Source organism: Papaver somniferum, chromosome 6 (genome assembly GCF_003573695.1).
Source record: "Papaver somniferum cultivar HN1 chromosome 6, ASM357369v1, whole genome shotgun sequence".
Lineage (NCBI taxonomy): Eukaryota > Viridiplantae > Streptophyta > Magnoliopsida > Ranunculales > Papaveraceae > Papaver > Papaver somniferum.
The window spans coordinates 35,422,301-35,441,815 of NC_039363.1; the positions used below are offsets into that span (position 1 = coordinate 35,422,301).

The 19,515-nt window shown below is 36.1% G+C and overlaps 2 protein-coding genes across 3 annotated transcripts; one reads left to right on the forward strand and one right to left on the reverse strand.

Moving 5' to 3' along the window:
* Positions 1–295: 295 nt before the first annotated feature.
* LOC113287295 (protein ACTIVITY OF BC1 COMPLEX KINASE 1, chloroplastic-like) lies at positions 296–6,907 on the forward strand. Of its 2 annotated transcripts, none has more exons than XM_026535999.1 (14): positions 296–799; positions 884–1,090; positions 1,333–1,422; positions 1,538–1,684; positions 2,660–2,824; positions 3,218–3,358; positions 3,560–3,739; positions 4,162–4,357; positions 4,676–4,803; positions 5,103–5,174; positions 5,361–5,461; positions 5,559–5,697; positions 5,807–5,876; positions 6,543–6,907. In XM_026535999.1, the coding sequence occupies exons 1-14, from the start codon at positions 476–478 to the stop codon at positions 6,569–6,571; spliced, it is 1,989 nt and encodes a 662-aa protein (XP_026391784.1). In that variant the 5' UTR covers positions 296–475; the 3' UTR covers positions 6,572–6,907. The 2 variants fall into 2 exon arrangements, with proteins under 2 accessions (XP_026391784.1, XP_026391783.1); XM_026535998.1 differs by having other exon boundaries at positions 297–799; positions 6,456–6,907.
* Positions 6,908–17,147: 10,240 nt separating this feature from the next.
* LOC113290724 (luc7-like protein 3) lies at positions 17,148–19,110 on the reverse strand. The gene is made up of 2 exons (XM_026540308.1): positions 19,068–19,110; positions 17,148–17,839 (listed from the first exon to the last, which is right to left on the reverse strand). The coding sequence occupies exons 1-2, from the start codon at positions 19,108–19,110 to the stop codon at positions 17,148–17,150; spliced, it is 735 nt and encodes a 244-aa protein (XP_026396093.1).
* Positions 19,111–19,515: the final 405 nt, after the last annotated feature.

Here is a 19,515-nt window from a genome sequence, read left to right on the forward strand (position 1 = left end):
CACACGAGATTTTTGACGGGAGGGTGGCCGATCTATCATTTTCGGGTATGCAAAAGCATTTCCGCATAAGATAGAAAGGGAGTGGCATTAATGTATCGTGGCCAATCAAGAGTTACAAGTACAAGAAGAAACCTCCTTGTTCCACGAGTTCCTTGTCCTCTACAAAACAAAAATTCTGTTTATCCGTTATCTCTCCCTCCCCCTTACTTAACAAACACCTCCATCCGAGATATTATTACATTTCCCTTTTTCCATCCCTATACACCATAGATCATCCTCATGATACCCATCACAATCTCAACGGATATAAACTATGGTGTTGCATAATACTCTAATGTTCGCCTTTGTTGTTATCATTCGCTCATTCATTTTGAATTGATCCAATTGTACACCTCTAATTCTCCTTCTCTTCTCCAGTTCTTCTTCTTCTTCTTCTTCTTCTTCTTCTTTAATTAAACAAAAATCAAGGGTTGAGATGGAATTATCTGGAAACAATCTAATTGCAACAACAAGTTGTTATTGTGAAAGAAAGAATAGTTTATTTTCTAGTAGACGAAATCAAAATCATTTTTTATATTCATCAACAAAGAAGAAGAACAAGTATAATAGGGTTTTGAATTTAGCTTCAACAACTTCAACTCCAAAAAAGAAATTAACTCCTTTGAGAAAAAGAGGTAGTAGTGGTAATGAAGACAAAGATGATGGATCACTTGAGTCAAGTAGCAGTAGTAGTGCAATGGAGCAACTTGATTTTGAACGTGGTGTCTGTATTCCTTTTCGAAAGTATACTCCAGAAACGGTAAATTTAATTAGTCGCACGGTTCTAGTTCCTGTTTGTTCTGTAAGGATTTGTTTGATGATTTTGTATTTTGTTGGATTTTAGGTTAGAAATAAAGTGTTTGAATCAAATGGAGCTGTATTATCACTTATTGGTCGTGGAGTGGAGATAGTTTGGAAATTAGGAATTTATTGGTCTGCTCTTTTATCTGATTTTCTGATCGGAAGAGATCAAGAAGTTGTTCCTTTTAGAGCTCGACAACTTAGGAATCTTCTCTGTGATTTGGGACCTTCATTCATTAAAGCTGGACAGGTTTCTTTCTTTCCAACTTTCTATTTTATCCTCAAATTTAATATGGCGAAGATGAATTTGGAATGCTAGGCATATATGTATCAAATCCATGGATGAGAATACAGCGCATTAAGTGTAACATTTTGCTGAACTTAGGTGTATATTAGTGCCTTGTTATTCATGGCATGAGACCTTTCTAACATATTTCTTATATTTATCGTCTCTATTAACAATTGGTTGTTGTCGTGTTCTCTCATTAACAGGTTCTAGCAAATAGACCTGATATTATTAGAGAAGATTATATGAATGAACTTTGCATACTTCAAGATGATGTTCCATCTTTTCCTAATCAGGTGACAGTTCACTTTCTGCAAATGTGTGGGTCATCTTTGAGAAGGTTCTTTTTTTTCTTCTTTTCCGTTTTCGTTCTGATGGGACTAGGGAAATGCTCTGATAAGTTATGTATAGGTTGCATTCACCATTATTGAGGAGGAACTAGGTCAGCCCCTAGAAGCTGTTTTCAGCAAAATTTCATCACGGACGGTAGCAGCTGCAAGTTTAGGTCAAGTTTATCGTGCAACTATACGTGACACTGGAGAGGAAGTTGCTATTAAGGTTGTATGCGATATCCCCGGTGGTTTGATTTAATTTTCTTCAGGTCCTTGTCCATATGGTGCTACAAATCAATTTGCTTAAGATTTGTCTTGTGATATTTTAATTTCTTCTAAAGGGTATAATATCATGCATTGAAATATATTCCGTATTTAGGAACAGATAACAAATTCTAGATTTACTTATATGCATCAGGCCAAATAAATTTAGGACTGATACCTATTACCAGTTCCATACTATAAATCAACCTGTTTGACTTGATTTTCGTAATCGAGGACTCCATAACTATATGAATCATATAGTTATGTGTGTTTAAATTAGCAATGGCCATGTTGAAGCAGCTACCTATAGCTTTTCACCATTTACTTCCTTGGGTCTTCAGGTCACAAGCACAGTGGTTATCCACGCCATTGTATCGAGTCTATGCTGGGTCATCTCAGCACTGATGTTAGAGTTTGATAGAATAGGAACATGGAGGGTTTATTGTGAAAGTAAATAAGGCAAAATGGTCACCTCCAAGGGGAAGGCCCAAAATATATAGGTCAATATTGAAAAGTGGTTTTTCCAAGAGATTTTTGTACTCATATTTGTCTTGTCTGTGCTGCTAGATATATCCACCATTAGTGTTGAAGTTTTTGGATGTTTTTTATTGCTATTCTCGAACAAGGCAACCTTCTATTTTGATATTGCTCGGGAAGTTGTTCCATATCACTTACATCTATCACTGTTGTAGTACTCTCATATTCTAACATAGGAGTATTTCACAACTTGGTTCCGTCTTTGCTGTTTCTCTGATAATCAAATGGTGTAACTTACAAGCATTATATCCAAAGCACTATTAACTGTTATGCATCACAGCAATAAGTTCAGAATGCTTATTTCAACGCTCTGGTTATTTCATTAACTGTTATATGTATACCTAGTAAACCCCTTTTCGATCGAACTTATGGATTGTTGATTCTTTTTATTTTTTGACAGGTGCAAAGACCTGGGATCGAACCTATAATTTACCGGGATCTTTTCCTATTCCGGATGCTTGCTTCATTCTTGAATGGGATCAGTCTACAGAAATTAGGATGCAACGCCGAACTTATTGTTGATGAATTCGGGGAGAAGCTCTTGGAAGAGCTGGATTATACTCTGGTAGTCACAACTATTTACACTAAATGTATATGGTTAAACGATCACCTATAGAATAATAACTTCTCTCTCTTTTTTTTTTGTTTAATATGTTGATTTTTCAGTCACAGTTTTTATTTTGGCCAAGGATTTTATTTTAAATTTTTTGAAAAGTATAAAAATCATCAAATGCAAAGGAAAAAATACCTATGCATTTGATGTTCTGAACGATAGAAAAGCAAAGACTTGTCAATCACCAGTCATAATGTTGATTCTTTTTGAAATTTTGGGGTGTTTGAAGATATGAGTTGCGTGGATTCAGTCTTGTATCTTCAGTTGTTACCATATATACTGTAGTGCTTTCCTTGTTGTTTTGAATCCTTATGGCTTTTGGTTTGTTTGTTTCTTTGCGTTCAGGAGGCTCGAAACATTGAGGATTTTCTAGAAAACTTCAAAGATGATCCAACTGTAAAAATACCTGAGGTCTATAAACAGCTTTCAGGTTCACGTGTTTTAGTTATGGAATGGATTGATGGCATTCGGTGCACTAACCCAAAGGTCAGTATGTCAAATAGACAATCCTCTGAAATATCTCATCTCCTTAATATTAAAATACCTTAATATTAAAATACTTGTATATGATTGAAGAGTGGGAGGCTTGCGAGTAAAAGTATTATTTTTTTAAGCAGAGTACATAAATTCTAAGATGAGGTGCATTCACTTAAGGCAAGATTCACAAGTTTTCTCTATTTACCTTAGGCTATTAAAGAAGCAGGCCTTGATGTAAACGGATTTTTGACTGTTGGAGTAAGTGCTGCTTTGCGGCAATTGCTAGAATTTGGGTTGTTTCATGGAGATCCACATCCTGGAAATGTCTTTGCTATGCGTGATGGACGTATTGCTTATGTTGACTTTGGAAATGTTGCACAGCTCAGTCAGGTACATAAATTAAAGTCAAATTTGGCTTTGGAGTTATTTGGAGTAGGCTTTACTTTTCTCTTTTTAGTAGAAGATGAACCTAAGCATGTCTACACATATTATGTGTAATCACCCTCACTCGGCAGTGGCTAATCTTCTGCCCATGTTATCTGTTCTATTAAATTCATTAGTCCTTCTATTACTCCACCCTCAGGCTTCAGCCATTAGTGGCAAGTTAAGTTCATAATTCTTCTGCCTAAAGTTAGTAATTTACGGAATACCAAATGCAGTATCCAAAGAAACCTGACATTTGAGATGTTACTGTTTTTCTTTGATCTCCTCTGTAGTTTTCTGTGGCTTGATTAGGTCAGGTCATTGCCAGATCTACTTGTCTGATTTGTTTCCATCATCTCTGAGATTGTCTTCTCCTTTCTGTTTTCCAGCAAAACAAGCAGATCTTAATCGATGCTGTGGTTCATGCTGTAAACGAGGATTACACCGAGATGGCAAATGATTTCACCAGGCTTGGTTTTCTGGCAAGTGGAACAGATGTTACTCCCATAGTTCCCGCTCTTGAAGCAATCTGGCAGAACTCATCTGGAAAAGGACTAGCGGATTTTAATTTCCGGAGTGTAACTGGTAAACTACTTAATCTTTTGCTTTATAGGTTTATAAGTTTATCTTTACTAAAACGTCCTTGTTAAAAGAGTAGCCTAAGCATTTGTTAGTCTAATCTGAAACCAGCATTGGTAGGCTATGTAGAATAAGGTAAGTAAAATTGAGGATCTACTTGATCTATTATTTTGTTGGTCTTTGTTATTTCAAAGCGAACTTTCCTTTTTTTTTTTTGTTTACTTTTCCTTATTTTGGACAATACTACTTTACCTATTAGTTTCATTCGATTGAGATGTTTCCTAGTAGACCTTCTGATATATGATTCACATGCTGTTGCTACAGGAAAATTCAATCAATTAGTTTACCAATACCCAATTCGTATACCAGAACGGTTTTCTCTTGTTATCCGTTCTCTATTGACACAGGAAGGGATCTGTTTCACCCTGAAGCCGGAATTTAAATTTCTAGAGGTAAGGAAGTCTTTTGCTGACTTGTTTTACGTTTCTTTCCAAGTTGCATATGGGAACTTTTTCTATCTCACGGAGCTTGTGATAATGTGCACGATATTATGGTATTACTTTATCACAAGCTCAGTGAGATGTAGCTATTTCTGGTTTCTACTCGTCTCAGCTAAAATAATGCATAATAATGTTCGCCATGTGGCACTAACTACTACTAACCACATCTATGTTTTGAAGTAATTCTTATACTTTCTTTGACAAGATCCAAATGCAGTTGCACTTCACTGATACTGAAACAATTTTTCTAGGTTGCCTACCCATATGTTGCGAAACGTCTTCTAACAGACCCTAACCCTGCCCTACGTGAGCGCCTCATACAGGTCAGTGTTTTAAATCGCTCTTCACAAATTAATGCATATTATTCTGTACTTGGCGTTCTATACTATTAATATCATGTGAATCTATGACATTTATATGGGTTTGAACCCTTTAACCATCAACCTCGATGGGGGGATAAATTCTGTAAGGATTGACTTGGTAAGATGATGATCTGGTTTATGTACTAGGTTCTTTTTAAAGATGGGCTTTTCCAGTGGAAAAGACTTGAAAATCTCATAGTCCTCGCAAAGGAAAATGTTAATAAGATGAGTAGCAACCCCGCGATCAGGTTTGATTCACATGAAAGACTTTATGCCTATTATTAGTTCTTTGTCCTACTGTTCTGTTTTGAAATTCTTATGTGCCTTTACTCTGTTCCACACCAGTCAAAAATCTCAAGTGGAAAAGAAACTAGACCTGACTGACACTATTAAGGATGGAGCTCGCGTTGTCCTTCTTGATTCTGAAATTCGCAGAAAACTTCTTCTAGCTTTAACTGAAGACTCCAAGCTTCACATTCAAGAGGTTTGTAATATCTTTCTAATGATAGGTTATCACTGATAAAATTTTGTAGTCATTTTCTTTTTCAGCAAAATCAGTAAAATATTTTCTTCTTTTCTTTCGTTTTTCATAGCTCGTGGATGTGTATAGACTGGTGCAGGATGACATTGACATGCCCTCAGTTGCTTTGGATGTTGTACGAGGTAAAGCCTTCCGCATCATGTCTTTAGTATTAGGATCACACAAAGTTGAAACTAATTTTTTTTTTACTCAAAAAGGGCAAATTTTATTAAAAATCCAATACATCACTAAGGGAGTAATGGTATTGGTGAAAGCAAATAACAAATGCACACTAAAATGATGCCATGAAAGAAAAGAACCAAAAACAGAAAGCTAATGAACAACAGCCTCCCATTCTGTAGTACCATGCTCAGAGTGATTCCTTCGAAAAAATTTGTGCCTACACACCAATTAAAGATGAAAGTCTTGACACTATCCTTCACATTTTCCATTGAAATGTACCTGCCATTGAAAGCTCTTGAGTTTCTTTCTAGCCATACAGCCCACCAAATTGCAAAGGGGATTATATCACAAATTTTTGTTTTTAGACTTTAAGTTCTTCCCTTTCTTTTTCCTCCATTCCCATAAAGTATCCGTTACACTTCCTTGAAAAACAAACCCACTGAAGGTCATAGCCACTTAAGAAATAAAACCAAATTTCTCTGGTTACCAGGGAAACTAATTTCTCACACCAGATATATGAACTTGGTTTTGTTTTGCAGATATACCAGCTGTTACCAGGGATATTATGCTATCATGGAGTAATTCAGTTTTAAATGATCTTTAAATTTAAGCCTTTTGAATTGCAGGCAGCGTCAATCATCAACGGATCCTGTAGTCAAATATATATATATATATATATATATATATATATATATATATATTTATATTTCTTAGAAGTGGGAATTTTCATTAAAACAAACAAACAAAGAAGTGGGAATTTTCCAGGTGCACCACCAGAAAGCATGTAAAAATATAGCAAAAACATAAAGCAGTTACTTCTTGTAACCTGTGACTACTGTCATATATATACTCTTCCTAACAGAGACTGTAATATCTGTATACTCGTTAATTGTAAATGAAAAAAAAATAAGAAGGAAAGAGAAAGAATGTTGGTTTATGTTTATGTAACTTGCAGTTTCTGCCAGGATAATGTAATCTTTGGTTGATATCAGGGAATGTCGTCGGTAAGAGCAGCATGTAACCAGGGCGACTCCAGTAATCTTCAATTTAGGTACACTAGATTTTGTGTGTGTAAAACGGGTTAAATTGTGGTTGGAAGGCACATTTGGGGTTATATTTATGCCCAACATCATCAACATACATCTTACACAACCTATAAAAACAATGCTGCCAAGGACGTTCCTATGGGTGTGGCAAATCATAGATTTGTCACTTTTGCACAAAGAGCCATTTTTTGGACACCACTCCATTTTGGAGAGGGACAATGGTTTGATTAGGATATCTTCCCTACACTTATAAGGGGTGTTCTAACGTGTGAAAATGACTAACCTATCCTTAACCTAATTTAATTTAGGGATTTTTAACAAACTGCCACACTTGCAAATCCCGATTCAAGAAAATGCCACCGTTTTTTCAGAGTTAATTAAATGCCACAACCGTTAGTTTTTCCGCCAGGACCCACAGACTTGGTCTTTTTCGCCGACTCAGTCAAAAGAATCTTTCGTGATTTACATATTTACCCTTGAAAACCCAATTATACTAGTCATGAGTTCACCGTCTTTATCACCGGTAAACAAAAAAAGAAAAGAATAACAGGAGGAAATGTGCTGCTTCCGTGAATCATTTTTCAGAGCCTACAATGGGTATTTGCCAGGGTCTATCAAGAGCTTTTATATCCCGACTTCCAGGCTGAAATGAGTTCGAAATGCTGAGCAGTTGATGGAGTTTGAAGACCAATTAAACCAGTGAAGATAATGGTCTTGTTGGTTGATAATTTGGACTGGATTTGGAGATTTATGATTGTTGAATAGTTTCTGAACTATGGGTTTGTTGTGAATTGAATTTGCAGGTGTTTCGGTGAGTTTAGAAGCGCTAGAAATTTCAATGTTACACCAAGATGAGAATGGCACATTAGGTGTTCGATAAAAGTCCTAAATGGATTTTTCTTCACCTCTTTAAGCTCAGTTTCTACCAGTTGAGCCCGTGTACAAGGGATGTTGCTGAAAGTTGTTGAATAGAAGATGGGTTCAACTCGGATTCGAGTTTTGAGTGATTTTGGGGATGAAATTAATATCGAATGGAATTTTAGGGTTCAGTGAAGAACAACTTCAAGGAAAGGAAGTTGATGAGAACAAGGGATAAGAAGACACTCCTGCTACTGCCATTGATGGTACTTGAGGAAATGATGTTGCTGTTGATATTATAGATGAACTGAAGATAGGTTTGAGCTGGAATTGCATGTGTGTTTTGCAGTGGTAGTTGCAACGGAATTGAAGGTGGTTTGTGCTTGGTTAATGTCACAGGAGCTGCAGGGAGTTGCTGTAGGCTCTTGAGATGAAGCAAGAGAAAATGACTGCGATGGTTGGTGATGAATTTCCATGGAACTGAAGTGTTGCTACAGAGTTCCATGGGTATTTGGTGACTTAGATGAATGCTAGGACAGGTGACATGACAGTGTTGATGCTGGAGAGTTTTACTGGTGGATGTTGCAGGTGCAGTGAACCCAAGAACAAGGAGGAATCGGTGATGGATTACGGATGGGTATGATGCTGTTGAACTGGACATGGCGAGATTGCAAGCGAGATGAGTAACAAATGTGCTGGTAATGAAATTGAATTGGCACTGGAAATGGTATGAGGAGATGTATGTTTATGAGATGAAATGGTGCAGCTGGTATTGTTGCCGCCGCAGTTTGGTGGTAGTTATGATGTGTTCGCAGGCAGAGATTGCTGGAAATGAAGAAAGGAGGTTAAGCTGGCCGTGGTCCTGGTGAAGCTGAGTATGCCAGATTACAGGATGATGGCTGGAGTAAATGAAGTTGAGATGTTTAAGCAGAGATAGAGCTGTGACTAAAGTGAAGAAAGAGCAAGAGAAGCTGAAAGAATAGTTCCAAGTTGGAGGCTTTGGATGTAAGCTGAGAAGATTGAGCTATGAACTGACGGTGAAGGCTACAAGAAGTGTAAGAAAGGAAGGGAACTGCCAAAATAAGGAATGGGTTTGGTGAGTTGGTGACAGATTTGAGGGTGTATATGTCTTTTACTAAGCTGGATAAATGCCACCTATGCACTAACTGATGGCAACAGTTTTTTTGGATGGAAAAGGTCAAACGTGTGGCATTAAATAAACTCTGAAAAAAACGGTGGCATTTTCTTAAACTGCAAATTGGAAGTGTGACACTTTATTAAAATCCCCTTTAATTTATAACTAACATAATAACCACCTAATCTAAATCATTAACAAAATCAAAATTATAACCAATACATTACATTTAATTTTCACAAACTCATTACTTTTAGACGGCTCATCTTCTTCTCTTCTTCGTCGTCATCGATCAATTGTCAATCCAAATTTTTTTTCGCAAACCCATTACTTGTGATTTGTTTTTCAGTTGAATAAATGAGTAGTAATTATCAAAATGAGTTGAAAATGGAAGTTACGGTATCAAGTTCGGTTAGGATAATTTTGAAAAGAAAGCTAGTTTTATAACCGAACTTTTAAAGATGGAGAACACGGAGAACGCTTCGGTAAGGAGATAAAATCCTGAGTTCGGTTGAGTCGCAAAAAAATTTCATTAACTGAACTCTTCTCTGTATATCTAAATGTTGAGTTCGCTTGAGTCGCAATTTTTTGCGAGCATGCCGAACTTCACGAGTCCCGCTGATTTAAGACTTAAAGTTTCGCTAAAAAAATGGTGCACTCGACTAAACCGAACATCACTCTGTATACTCTAGCCTAAAATTTCGGCTACCTGTCCTGGAAACAGATAACTGAACAAAGCAAAAACTCCATTAAAGCTGAGTTCGGCTATCTGTGTATTCAGAAACGTTAGCCAAACTACACTTGCAGAGGAGTTCGGCTACCTGTTCTTCAGATATCGTAGCCGAACTGTATTGACCTAGTCGAAATCAGTTTATAAGTTTTTTATTTTGTCGAAAGTTTTGGCCAATTCAAGCAACATAACTAGATTTACCCATAGTACCCAAAAGCCTCATTTCGTAATCATCCATCTCATTTTTATTTCTTTCCAAAACCATCTTCATCATCTTCTTCTTCTTCTTCTTCTTAACTTATTAATTTAATCTCACTGATCATTAATTACTTAACTTAATCATTCAGTTAATCATCACACTAAATAATTATTACACTTACTTAATTAAAAAGGGTAATTTGGGTATTAACATAAATATTTGGATAAGGGGCGGCTTCAATTTACTTCTCAATGTCTTACCCAAAATAAAATCATGCCCTCCTCCAAAAAGGAGTGATGCCTCAAAAACCCGTTCTTGACAAAGTGATAACCATAATGGGCTAAGTGACAAATTTTCCACTTGTCCCACTAAGGTAGACTCTCGACCTTTCAGGTAGAGACTACGTCACACGATCAAGTTTATGTCGCCAACAACATATTCTTGGTCACTCGGAGATATCTATGTCTCGATCGCTCGGTGGAGACTATGTCGCGCGATCAATTTAATGTCGCCAGCAACATAGTCTTGGTCACTCGGTGATATCTATGTCGCTCAGTGTTTCGTCATCCAACGACTATAAGTTAATTATCTATAGATATTCAATCTCTCTTGCGATTCAACTCGCCTTCTATACACCTTTTATTCGAAATGTCTCACGCTTGCTTCACTTAATAAGAACATGTTGGTTTTATTCGAGTTTGGATATCTGTTGCAACAGATGGAGGTATGAACCTTACCAGTTTTAATTTATGAGATAATGTGTTTCAAAGGTTTGTGGCGTTAGTTGGTAATGAAAATTAAAAAACCAGGAAGAACTTTGAAGTTATGTGTAAATTATGTGTAAATTTTGTAGATGGTTAACCAAGATCATTCTGGATTATCTATCGAAGAACTAGTGAACAACTTAATAAATTTTAATTAATCATATTGAACAACTCAGTTTTAATTAACTCATATTAACTTTGTATTTGTCTATATTTTCAGAAAGAAACTCTGGCCCGTACCAATTTTTTTGAAGTCAACTACAGAGTATTTAATTAGGATAAATGTTATGAAATCTTTAAGATTTATGTGTGTGGATTCAATGTTGATCATGTTCTATGTAATGCTATGTAATGAAATGTTAAATCAGTTTGGATTTAAACGTTAATTCTAAGATAACTTTCATTAATAAAAAGAGAACATAAATATCAAACGAATTAAATTACATCTATAAAATACTAATTTCCCTGATTTCCTTGACCATTAAAGATCCATTCAGATAGGTTTTGTGGATCAATATTGATGTTCAATAAAGCAGAGAACTCACTGGTTTGAGTCTGGGTTAGTGGTTGGATAGAGTCAAGAGGATCGTCTCCAAATTCTTGAAAAGTAATTTGAGGCGGATCATTCGTGCAAAGGTGAACACGATAGCAATCGTGAAAAGGGTGAATTGCTTTGTGATTGAGGCAATTTGGGGTATAAAGAGTAATTTCCGAGCTGCCTCAATGTTCAAGACACTACCAGAGTTTGTAGTTCTGCTACTTCAATGTCAAAGTTCCCACTAGGAGTTTGCAGCTGAGCTGCTTCAATGTCAAAGCCTCTATCATCGTGTGGTATTTGAGCTTTTACATAATATTCGGGGTAAAACAGTAACATCTTTGACTTCTATAACTTCTCAGACTTCTATGACTTCCAGGAGTTAAACCAGAAGGAGAACCTCCACCACCCCAAAATAAGAACCTGATGCGTGTCGTGAGTGTAAAAAATTAAATCATTTATTTCTACACAATTAATTGGTAATATAATGGAAGCAAGGATCGTTCCCACAAAGAGCAGGGAGTTTTCAGTTGTCAAATGTCACAAATAGGAGGGTTTTGTTTATAGGTTGCAAATAAAGCAAGGTAAATAACAAAGTAAATAAATTAAGATGTAATCAAGGATGAGAAGTATGATCGAGGAATCCTTCTTCATTATTAAACAATCATTAAAGTAATACATTCATGTATTCGTCATAAATCATAGATTATCACCAACCGTAGAATATCAACAAGCTCAGATATCCCCTAAATTCCTAATATCACTGGATACGGAAGTGCTCGACTACTAGATTTTATCCGTCTAGGCCACCATGAATAAGCTCTCACGATGTAACCTAATCGGATTCTTTGGTTTTATGAATTAGGTTGATCCTAGCATCAAACACATAAGGTAGGTCTGTTACTAGTATGTTTCTACACGTGATTGCTCCACAGAATCCCTCTGCAAGGTCTCACGTTTTCTACTTTGTGTAAGAGTTATTCAACAATTACGGATATCCTATCCCTTTACTAGCAATAGATCAATTAAGAAATCAGTTTAGTTGGCCACCTAAAGTAATCAATCAATCAATCATAAATATTCATCATAGTAGAAATAAACAATAATCATATGAAGAAATCAAAATAGATTCATATATTAAACCAAATCTTGTTTAGAACATATAATTCATCCTTAATCAAATAAGAGTTTATCTACTCATGGATTTAGTAAAACTCATGATATACATCAAAGATAATCAAAGAGAAATAGATTCGGTAATGGAAGAACCCAAAACCCTACCTTTCGCTCCTTGTACTCTTGTCTCCACTTGGTATCTTTTTCCAAAATCTCTGTCCGGAACTTGGTACTCTCCATTCCTTAAAAATATTTTGAAGTATCCTTAAACATCCCTAAGAATATTTGGGTTTGGAAATATTTCGGAACTAAGAAAACCAATTTTGGCAAGTATTTTTCGTCACTTCTTTGAGGTATGGATCGGTCAGACCCTCTTCCCATATGTAACTAGATATTGGGCCCTATTTGATCCAAATGGTATTGCACACAACTTTTGCATACAAACTCGGAATGACCTCATTCTTTCTGAGTTCTTTTCTTCACTTCATTCTCTACAATATAGAATTGAATATTCCTGAATTTGGTCGAGTTTATCCTGGTACTTAGTCCAAGCTCACGTTTTAGGTCCGCTTTAGCACTCTTGTCGCTCCTTTTGGATGATTCTACCTAAACAAGACAAACAAAACAAAACAAGAGGAATACAAGGTAATATGAAAGAAACATAGAAAATACAAGCATGGAATTGATAACAAAAGTATAGTAAATTATGCACTTATCAAAACCTGCATTACCATTACCGCCATCACCAAAGTAAGAACCAACACACACCACCAAAAAAATAAACCCACACCACCATGAGTACAAGAAACTGGAGTAGATATGTCAAATATCAAGTTATTCCTTAATTGGTTCATCTCATACAAGTGAAGTGTCTATGTTTAGTAATGAGCAAGGAGTTTTCAGTTGTCAAATGTCACAAATATGAGGGTTTTGTTTATAGGTTGCAAGTAAAGCAAGGTAAATAACAAAGTAAATAAATTAAGATGTCATCAAGGATGACAAGTATGATCGAGGAATCCTTCTTCGTTACTAAACAATCATTGAAGTAATACATTCATCTATTCGTCATAAATCATAGATTATCACCAACCGTAGAATATCAACAAGCTCAGATATCCCCTAAATTCCTAATATCACTGGATACGGAAGTGCTCGACTACTAGATTCTATCCGTCTAGGCCACCATGAATAAGATCTCACGATTTAACCTAATCGGATGCTTTGGTTTTATGAATTAGGTTGATCCTAGCATCAAACACATAAGGTAGGTCTGTTACTAGTGTTGTTTCTACATGCGATTGCTCCACAGAATCCCTCTGCAAGGTCTTACGTTTTCTACTTTGTGTAAGGGTTATTCAACAGTTACGGATATCTTAACCCGTTACTAGCAATAAATCAATTAAGAAATCATTTTAGTTGGCCACCTAACGTAATCAATCAATCAATCATAAATATTCATTATACTAAAAACAAACAATAATCATATGAAGAAATCAAAATAGATTCATATATTAAATCAAATCTTCTTTAGAACTTAGAATTCATCCTCAATCAAATAGGAGTTTAGCTACTCATGGATTTAGTAAAACTCATGATATACATCAGAGATAATCAAAGAGAAAAAGATTCGGTAATGGAAGAACCTGAAACCATAGCTTTCGCTCCTTGTACTCTTGTCTCCACTTGGTATCTTTTTCCAAAATCTCTGTCCGGAACTTGATACTCTCCACTCCTTGAAAATATTTTTAAGTATCCTTAAACATCCCTAAGAATATTTGGGTTTGGAAATATTTCGGAACTAAGAAAACCAATGTTGGCAAGTATTTTTCGTCACTTCTTTGAGGTATGGATCGGTAAGACCCTCTTCCCATACGTAACTAGATATTGGGCCATATTTGATCCAAACGGTATTGCCCACAAATTTTGCATACAAACTCGGAATGACCTCATTATTTCTGCGTTCTTTTCGTCACTTCATTCTCTACAATATAGAGTTGAATACTCCTGAATTTGGTCGAGTTTATCCTAGTCCTTAGTCCAAGCTCATGTTTTATGTCCGCTTTAGCATTTTTTTCGCTCCTTTTGGATGATTCTACCTAAACAAGACAAACAAAACAAAACAAAACAACAGGAATACAAGGTAATATGAAAGAAACATATAAAATACAAGCATGGAATTGATAACAAAAGTATAGTAAATTATGCACTTATCAAAACCTACATTACCATTACCGCCATCACCAAAGTAAGAACCAACACACACCACCAAAACAATAAACCCACACCACCATGACCACCACCATGAGTACAAGAAACTGGAGTAGATATGTCAATCATCAAGTTATCCCTTAATCGGTTCATCTCATACAAGTGAAGTGTCTATGATTTGTGTACATAATATTCAAACTCGTTCAACCTGCCCTGATATTACTCCGGTGTAGCGTGTAACACCCCCCCCCACCACACACACACACACACACACACACACACACAATATGCATTAATCCAATCAAGAGCTTGAGAAACCGTAATAGTCTCTCCGCTTGGAGATATGGTATACATTTCCCAAGAAAATGATGGTCTAGATGACAGTAAAACTATTTGACAATTGAGATACGAAAAGGCAGTGGGGGTTGATTGTGGAGGTTGGAAAAGATGGAGTTTCAACTTCCATGGGGGAAGGTGTTATTTGATTTTTCACTGAATGATGGAGTTTCAACTCTCTGGAGTTCCAATTCCGTTCGTCCCAAACACCCTTGGAACTGAACCCCACCTGTTGACTGAACTCCACCTTAGGTCATTCAAATCCTATTATTTTCTAAAAATATATATAACTTATAACTTCTTTGGGGAAAAAATATAACTTATGCTTTTATAAGGTTTTCAAAAGAATTCTGTTATGGGACTCTAAGGGGGATAGTTTGGGGTTGACTAAAGGAAAAATAGGAGTTATGAAACAGTAATCTTGAATACATTTTATCCAACTAATTTTGGCAAACCAAGGGGTGGCGTTTTGCGAGAGTTCCTTCTTTCCTCGATAAAGAAAGAGACTATCAAAGCATAGCCTTTGAGAAAGGATATTTCCACCTAGTTCTCTAACTTCAATTGCTTCTCGATGATTGAATTGAATTCTTTAGGAGGAGATGCCTGCCCGAAAAAAATAGTTAAAATCCGTTTTCGCAGATCTTTCCGTCTTTGAACCTCTAGCATACGCTCGAGTCTGTAAGGAGTCTCTCCTGTTGCGAGTCACTAAGGTCCCTAGTTGGTCACCGGGCCAGGAGGGAGAAGTGGAAGTCATAAAAGGAAGTATCTGGAATGTATATGCTTTCTCATATTCTCGTACTTTGATATCTCCATGTTAGTACTCTATCTCGATCGGCTATCAGGCTGCTAAAACGTACTGAGAAAACGCTTGTACGTGGGCTTTTCCTCAAATGCGCGTATAGAAACATAAAGGAAATTTCTTGACTGTTGCACTGGAGAAATGATAAAATTTAAGTAATATGCCATTGGTTAGTGCTAATACAAATAATTAAGTTTTATTAGTTTAATGATTTTATTTATATTTTAAAAATTAGTATTCATATATTTAGAGGAGAAATAGAAGAAGAATGATGAAATTTTTGATTTTTTTTTAAAACATTAGAAGAATATGAAGAAACATATGCTCAAAATAGTGAGGAACACCTCTAACTAAACTGGAGTTACAAGTTCATTGCTACTAATTGCTTAGAGGACGTTAAAAAAATTGTTTTTTTTAATACAAAAATTATTGCTGAGAAAACACAAATCCTAACCATAACACCAACATTAGTGTGGGAAAAAAATTACGTCCCAACCATAACCGACAACCTACGATTGCTGCTTCATCCTTAGGAATCAAATCACTAGGGGTTTCCAATCCTCAATTTCTGACTCTTTCGAGCCTCCCTTCCGCGGGAATCGAATCACCAACAAGGAGATCAAGAAGAGTTGATTTCCCAGCTCTATTTGGTCCCACAATTGCTACTCGGGTGCCCTTATCAATACCAACGTCAACATTGGAGAACCTGAAATTATTCCTATTTGGGTAACTAAAATTCACATCAATAAGCTGTATAAGAGGTGGGATAAGTTCGGCTAAAAAAAAAAGTGTTACTATAAAGAGAGTGTCTGCTTCGTCATCCTGACGTAAGCACAACAATCCTCATTTGATGTTCTTGGCTAATTCTTCCCTGAGAACTCAAAGTTCAACCTTACATTACCTGAATTTCCTCTGTGTTTACATCATTAGTATCCTCTTCATATTTAAGTCCAATCTCTATCATTTGTTTAAAACAATCATTACACTACTCATTTCATTCATCAAGAACATCTTAATTCTTAGAAATTTTCAAAAAAATTTAATAACACCCAAATCAGAAACAACAAGCACATTAACCTATATATACAAAGTTCCCAGACTAGCGTTTGCCTTTCAAACCTAAACATTCATTTAAACCATTACACACACAGTGTACCAGAACAAAAAACCATCAATCTCAGTCCAAAGCTACCGAGCATTACTTGTCAACACCATAAACAACTTGTTCATGACCATAATCACAAGAATATTAAAACTGAAACTTACCCAAAAAATACCCTAAACATTACTTCCTATTCACATCATGATCACATCCAGAAGAGAATTGACACCGGCCGCAAAGAGAGAAAGAACAAACTTCAGATTACGTACCATTATCTGCAACAAAATTAGGAAGAGCAGGGGCAAGCATCGGAGTAACCACTTTGCAAAAAACTTGTTGAACATTTTCAAGCTTTTCTCAAAACCTGGAAATTTGGTTAGTTCTGATACATGTGAAGATACGTCTAATAGTCATCTTCATCAGTGTTCCAGCCTTCTTCCTCTCTATGCCATTCTTCCTCACTGTCAGACGATGCAGGTGAAGTATTGTCAGGTGACGAAGAATCCTCAGAATCATCATCATCACCAGTATCTTCTCCAATTTTTTCCTCATTTGTCTCTTTCTCCAACATCTCCTCATCATCCGCTTTCTCCTCACCCTCTTGCATGGTCCTTGCAAATATTTTGGGATTTGCACGCTCAAAATCAAATATACTTCTCAATTTCCTTTCATGATACTTTTCCATTCTTGCCTTATCCTCTGCTGCATATGAATCCAACTCACTGGTATCAACCTTTTCTACAGGATACTCAAAACCTTCATCTGGTGCTTCAGAGTCACTCTTAGTGGCACTATCATACCTCTTGCATTTGGAGTGCTTCTCTGCCCATTTCTCATCCTTTCTTTTACATCTTGGAAGATACTTTGGAAACCATGCAACATACAGACTTTCAAGCTTCTCTTCCTCTCTTCGATGAATCCTCTCTTGCTCTTCCCTTTGACGGATCAACTCATGTGCATGCCTGTCAATCTCAGCCTGAATTTCAGTCCGCAATCTCTGAAGCTCCAAAAATTTCAAGGATAAAGCGAGAACCTTGGCTTGCTCATACTCTGTTGAGGATGGTGGAACAACCGGAATATTCTCCTCAATGTTGCCTGGAAGATTCTAATCACCTTGATTTGCCATCTCTTAACTTTTCTCTCCTTCTCTTAATTCTTTCCTTTTCTGATCATAAACCTAGAATGTATTTTTTTGACTATGATAATCCCTTAGTTAAACATCCTTTGAAGGACCCCATTGTGCACATTAACTACCATTTATGGCGCTTGGTTAAGCGTCACGTCGCTTTGTTTTCCAGCCCATTTAAAACCATGTGTATTCCTTTCATCTTCATGATCATAATTACCCTATAAAAGCCTATTTTTCAACACTTAAAATCTCTATTATCATTACTCCGTTTAGAACTGCCACTAAGAGAGGTATAGGTAGGTCATCTAATTTTGATAAATTATTTTGGTGTCTAATTAAAATCTTGTATTTTATGCAGATTAGGAGAATGCAACACCTGTTGAGAGGCACCATTGAGGTTTGGAGTATGTCTGCCAGATGGGTAGTCTCCAAAACTAATTTAGCCGTCAAACCCAAACCCAATGCCAAGAGGCATATGATTAATCAGAACTATAAACCACCATATAACTTTTCCCACCATTTCTACTATTTCAACCTTCACCAACCATTTTGTTATGCCAACACCATTATTACTTTTGGCAGTTTATACCACCATACCTTTGTCTATCTAAAAAAGACAAACTTATTTATGATTCACCAACTCCTAAACTCATCATGCTTACGTACCACTTACATATATCCCAGAAAAGTTTACAATGGATCATTGGATTTGTCTATACTTGGTTCTCTTATCATATAACTCACGTGAATTCAAATATCCCAACCCTGTCGTTACACATAAAATATGGGGAAAACAGGGACAACTCGTATGATAAATCCTGTCTCCAAAGCATAAGTAGCAGCATAACAACAACTACTTTATACCAATTTTCTCCTGATAATTTGTCAAACTTTATTCAACAAATTTTTCTCATTCCCTTTTTAAGGTTCAAAAAGATAAAAAAATATAAACCTATTGTCATCTCTTCATCCATATAGCCTGTGATCTCTATCAGGATAGTACCAAGAATGGATTCCTTTCTATATACCTTCATATTATATTTTTTATCTGTACGTCTCACTCCAATCAATATCTTTTCATATAAATCAAGTCTATATATCAAATGGATCTCTCCAATTTACCAGATAACTCTCAAAAGATAAATAAAGAAATTCAAAACCTGTCTACTCAAATGGCTGAAAAATTAACCTTACCATCTACACTTTCTGAACCAGTCTTCATCGACAAAACTGTCATTCTAGCTGAGTCTGATAGTAATTGGAAATAGTGTATGGTGGGATATTTATGCTTTAAAACTCTTGTTCCTACCTTCTCGATCCGCTATTGCATCTGTAACCAATGGCCTCTTACTCAATCTCCTACTATTACAACCTTTAGTGGATTACACAACAAAGTTCTCATTCGATTCTTAGCTGAAGATGATTTTAACATAATTAACTCGCAGAGACCTTGGTTTGTCTGCGGGTATCTAATGGTGATAGAAGTTGTTCCACCAGAAAGCTGGCCAGCAAATTACCAACTCTATTTCACTGAAGAACTTATGTGGTTTATCCTGTGCAATATTCCAAAAGAATGTACTGAATTTCAAGATTTTCAGAAACTTACTTTCAATATGGGAGAACTCATTGAAGCTTGTGATCC

What these genes read in the sequence shown, in the direction of transcription:
- LOC113287295 (XM_026535998.1), top strand. Translation starts at nt 476, where the DNA reads ATGGAATTATCTGGAAACAATCTAATTGCAACAACAAGTTGTTATTGT. An exon ending in CGGAATTTAAATTTCTAGAG is followed by an intron (nt 4,804 to 5,102) that starts GTAAGGAAGTCT and finishes CAATTTTTCTAG; the next exon opens with GTTGCCTACCCATATGTTGC. An exon ending in TGCTTTGGATGTTGTACGAG is followed by an intron (nt 5,877 to 6,455) that starts GTAAAGCCTTCC and finishes TTTGTTTTGCAG; the next exon opens with ATATACCAGCTGTTACCAGG.
- LOC113290724 (XM_026540308.1), bottom strand. Translation starts at nt 19,110, where the DNA reads ATGACAGTTTTGTCGATGAAGACTGGTTCAGAAAGTGTAGATG. An exon ending in TGGTTCAGAAAGTGTAGATG is followed by an intron (nt 17,840 to 19,067) that starts GTAAGGTTAATT and finishes AGAATCTTCCAG; the next exon opens with GCAACATTGAGGAGAATATT.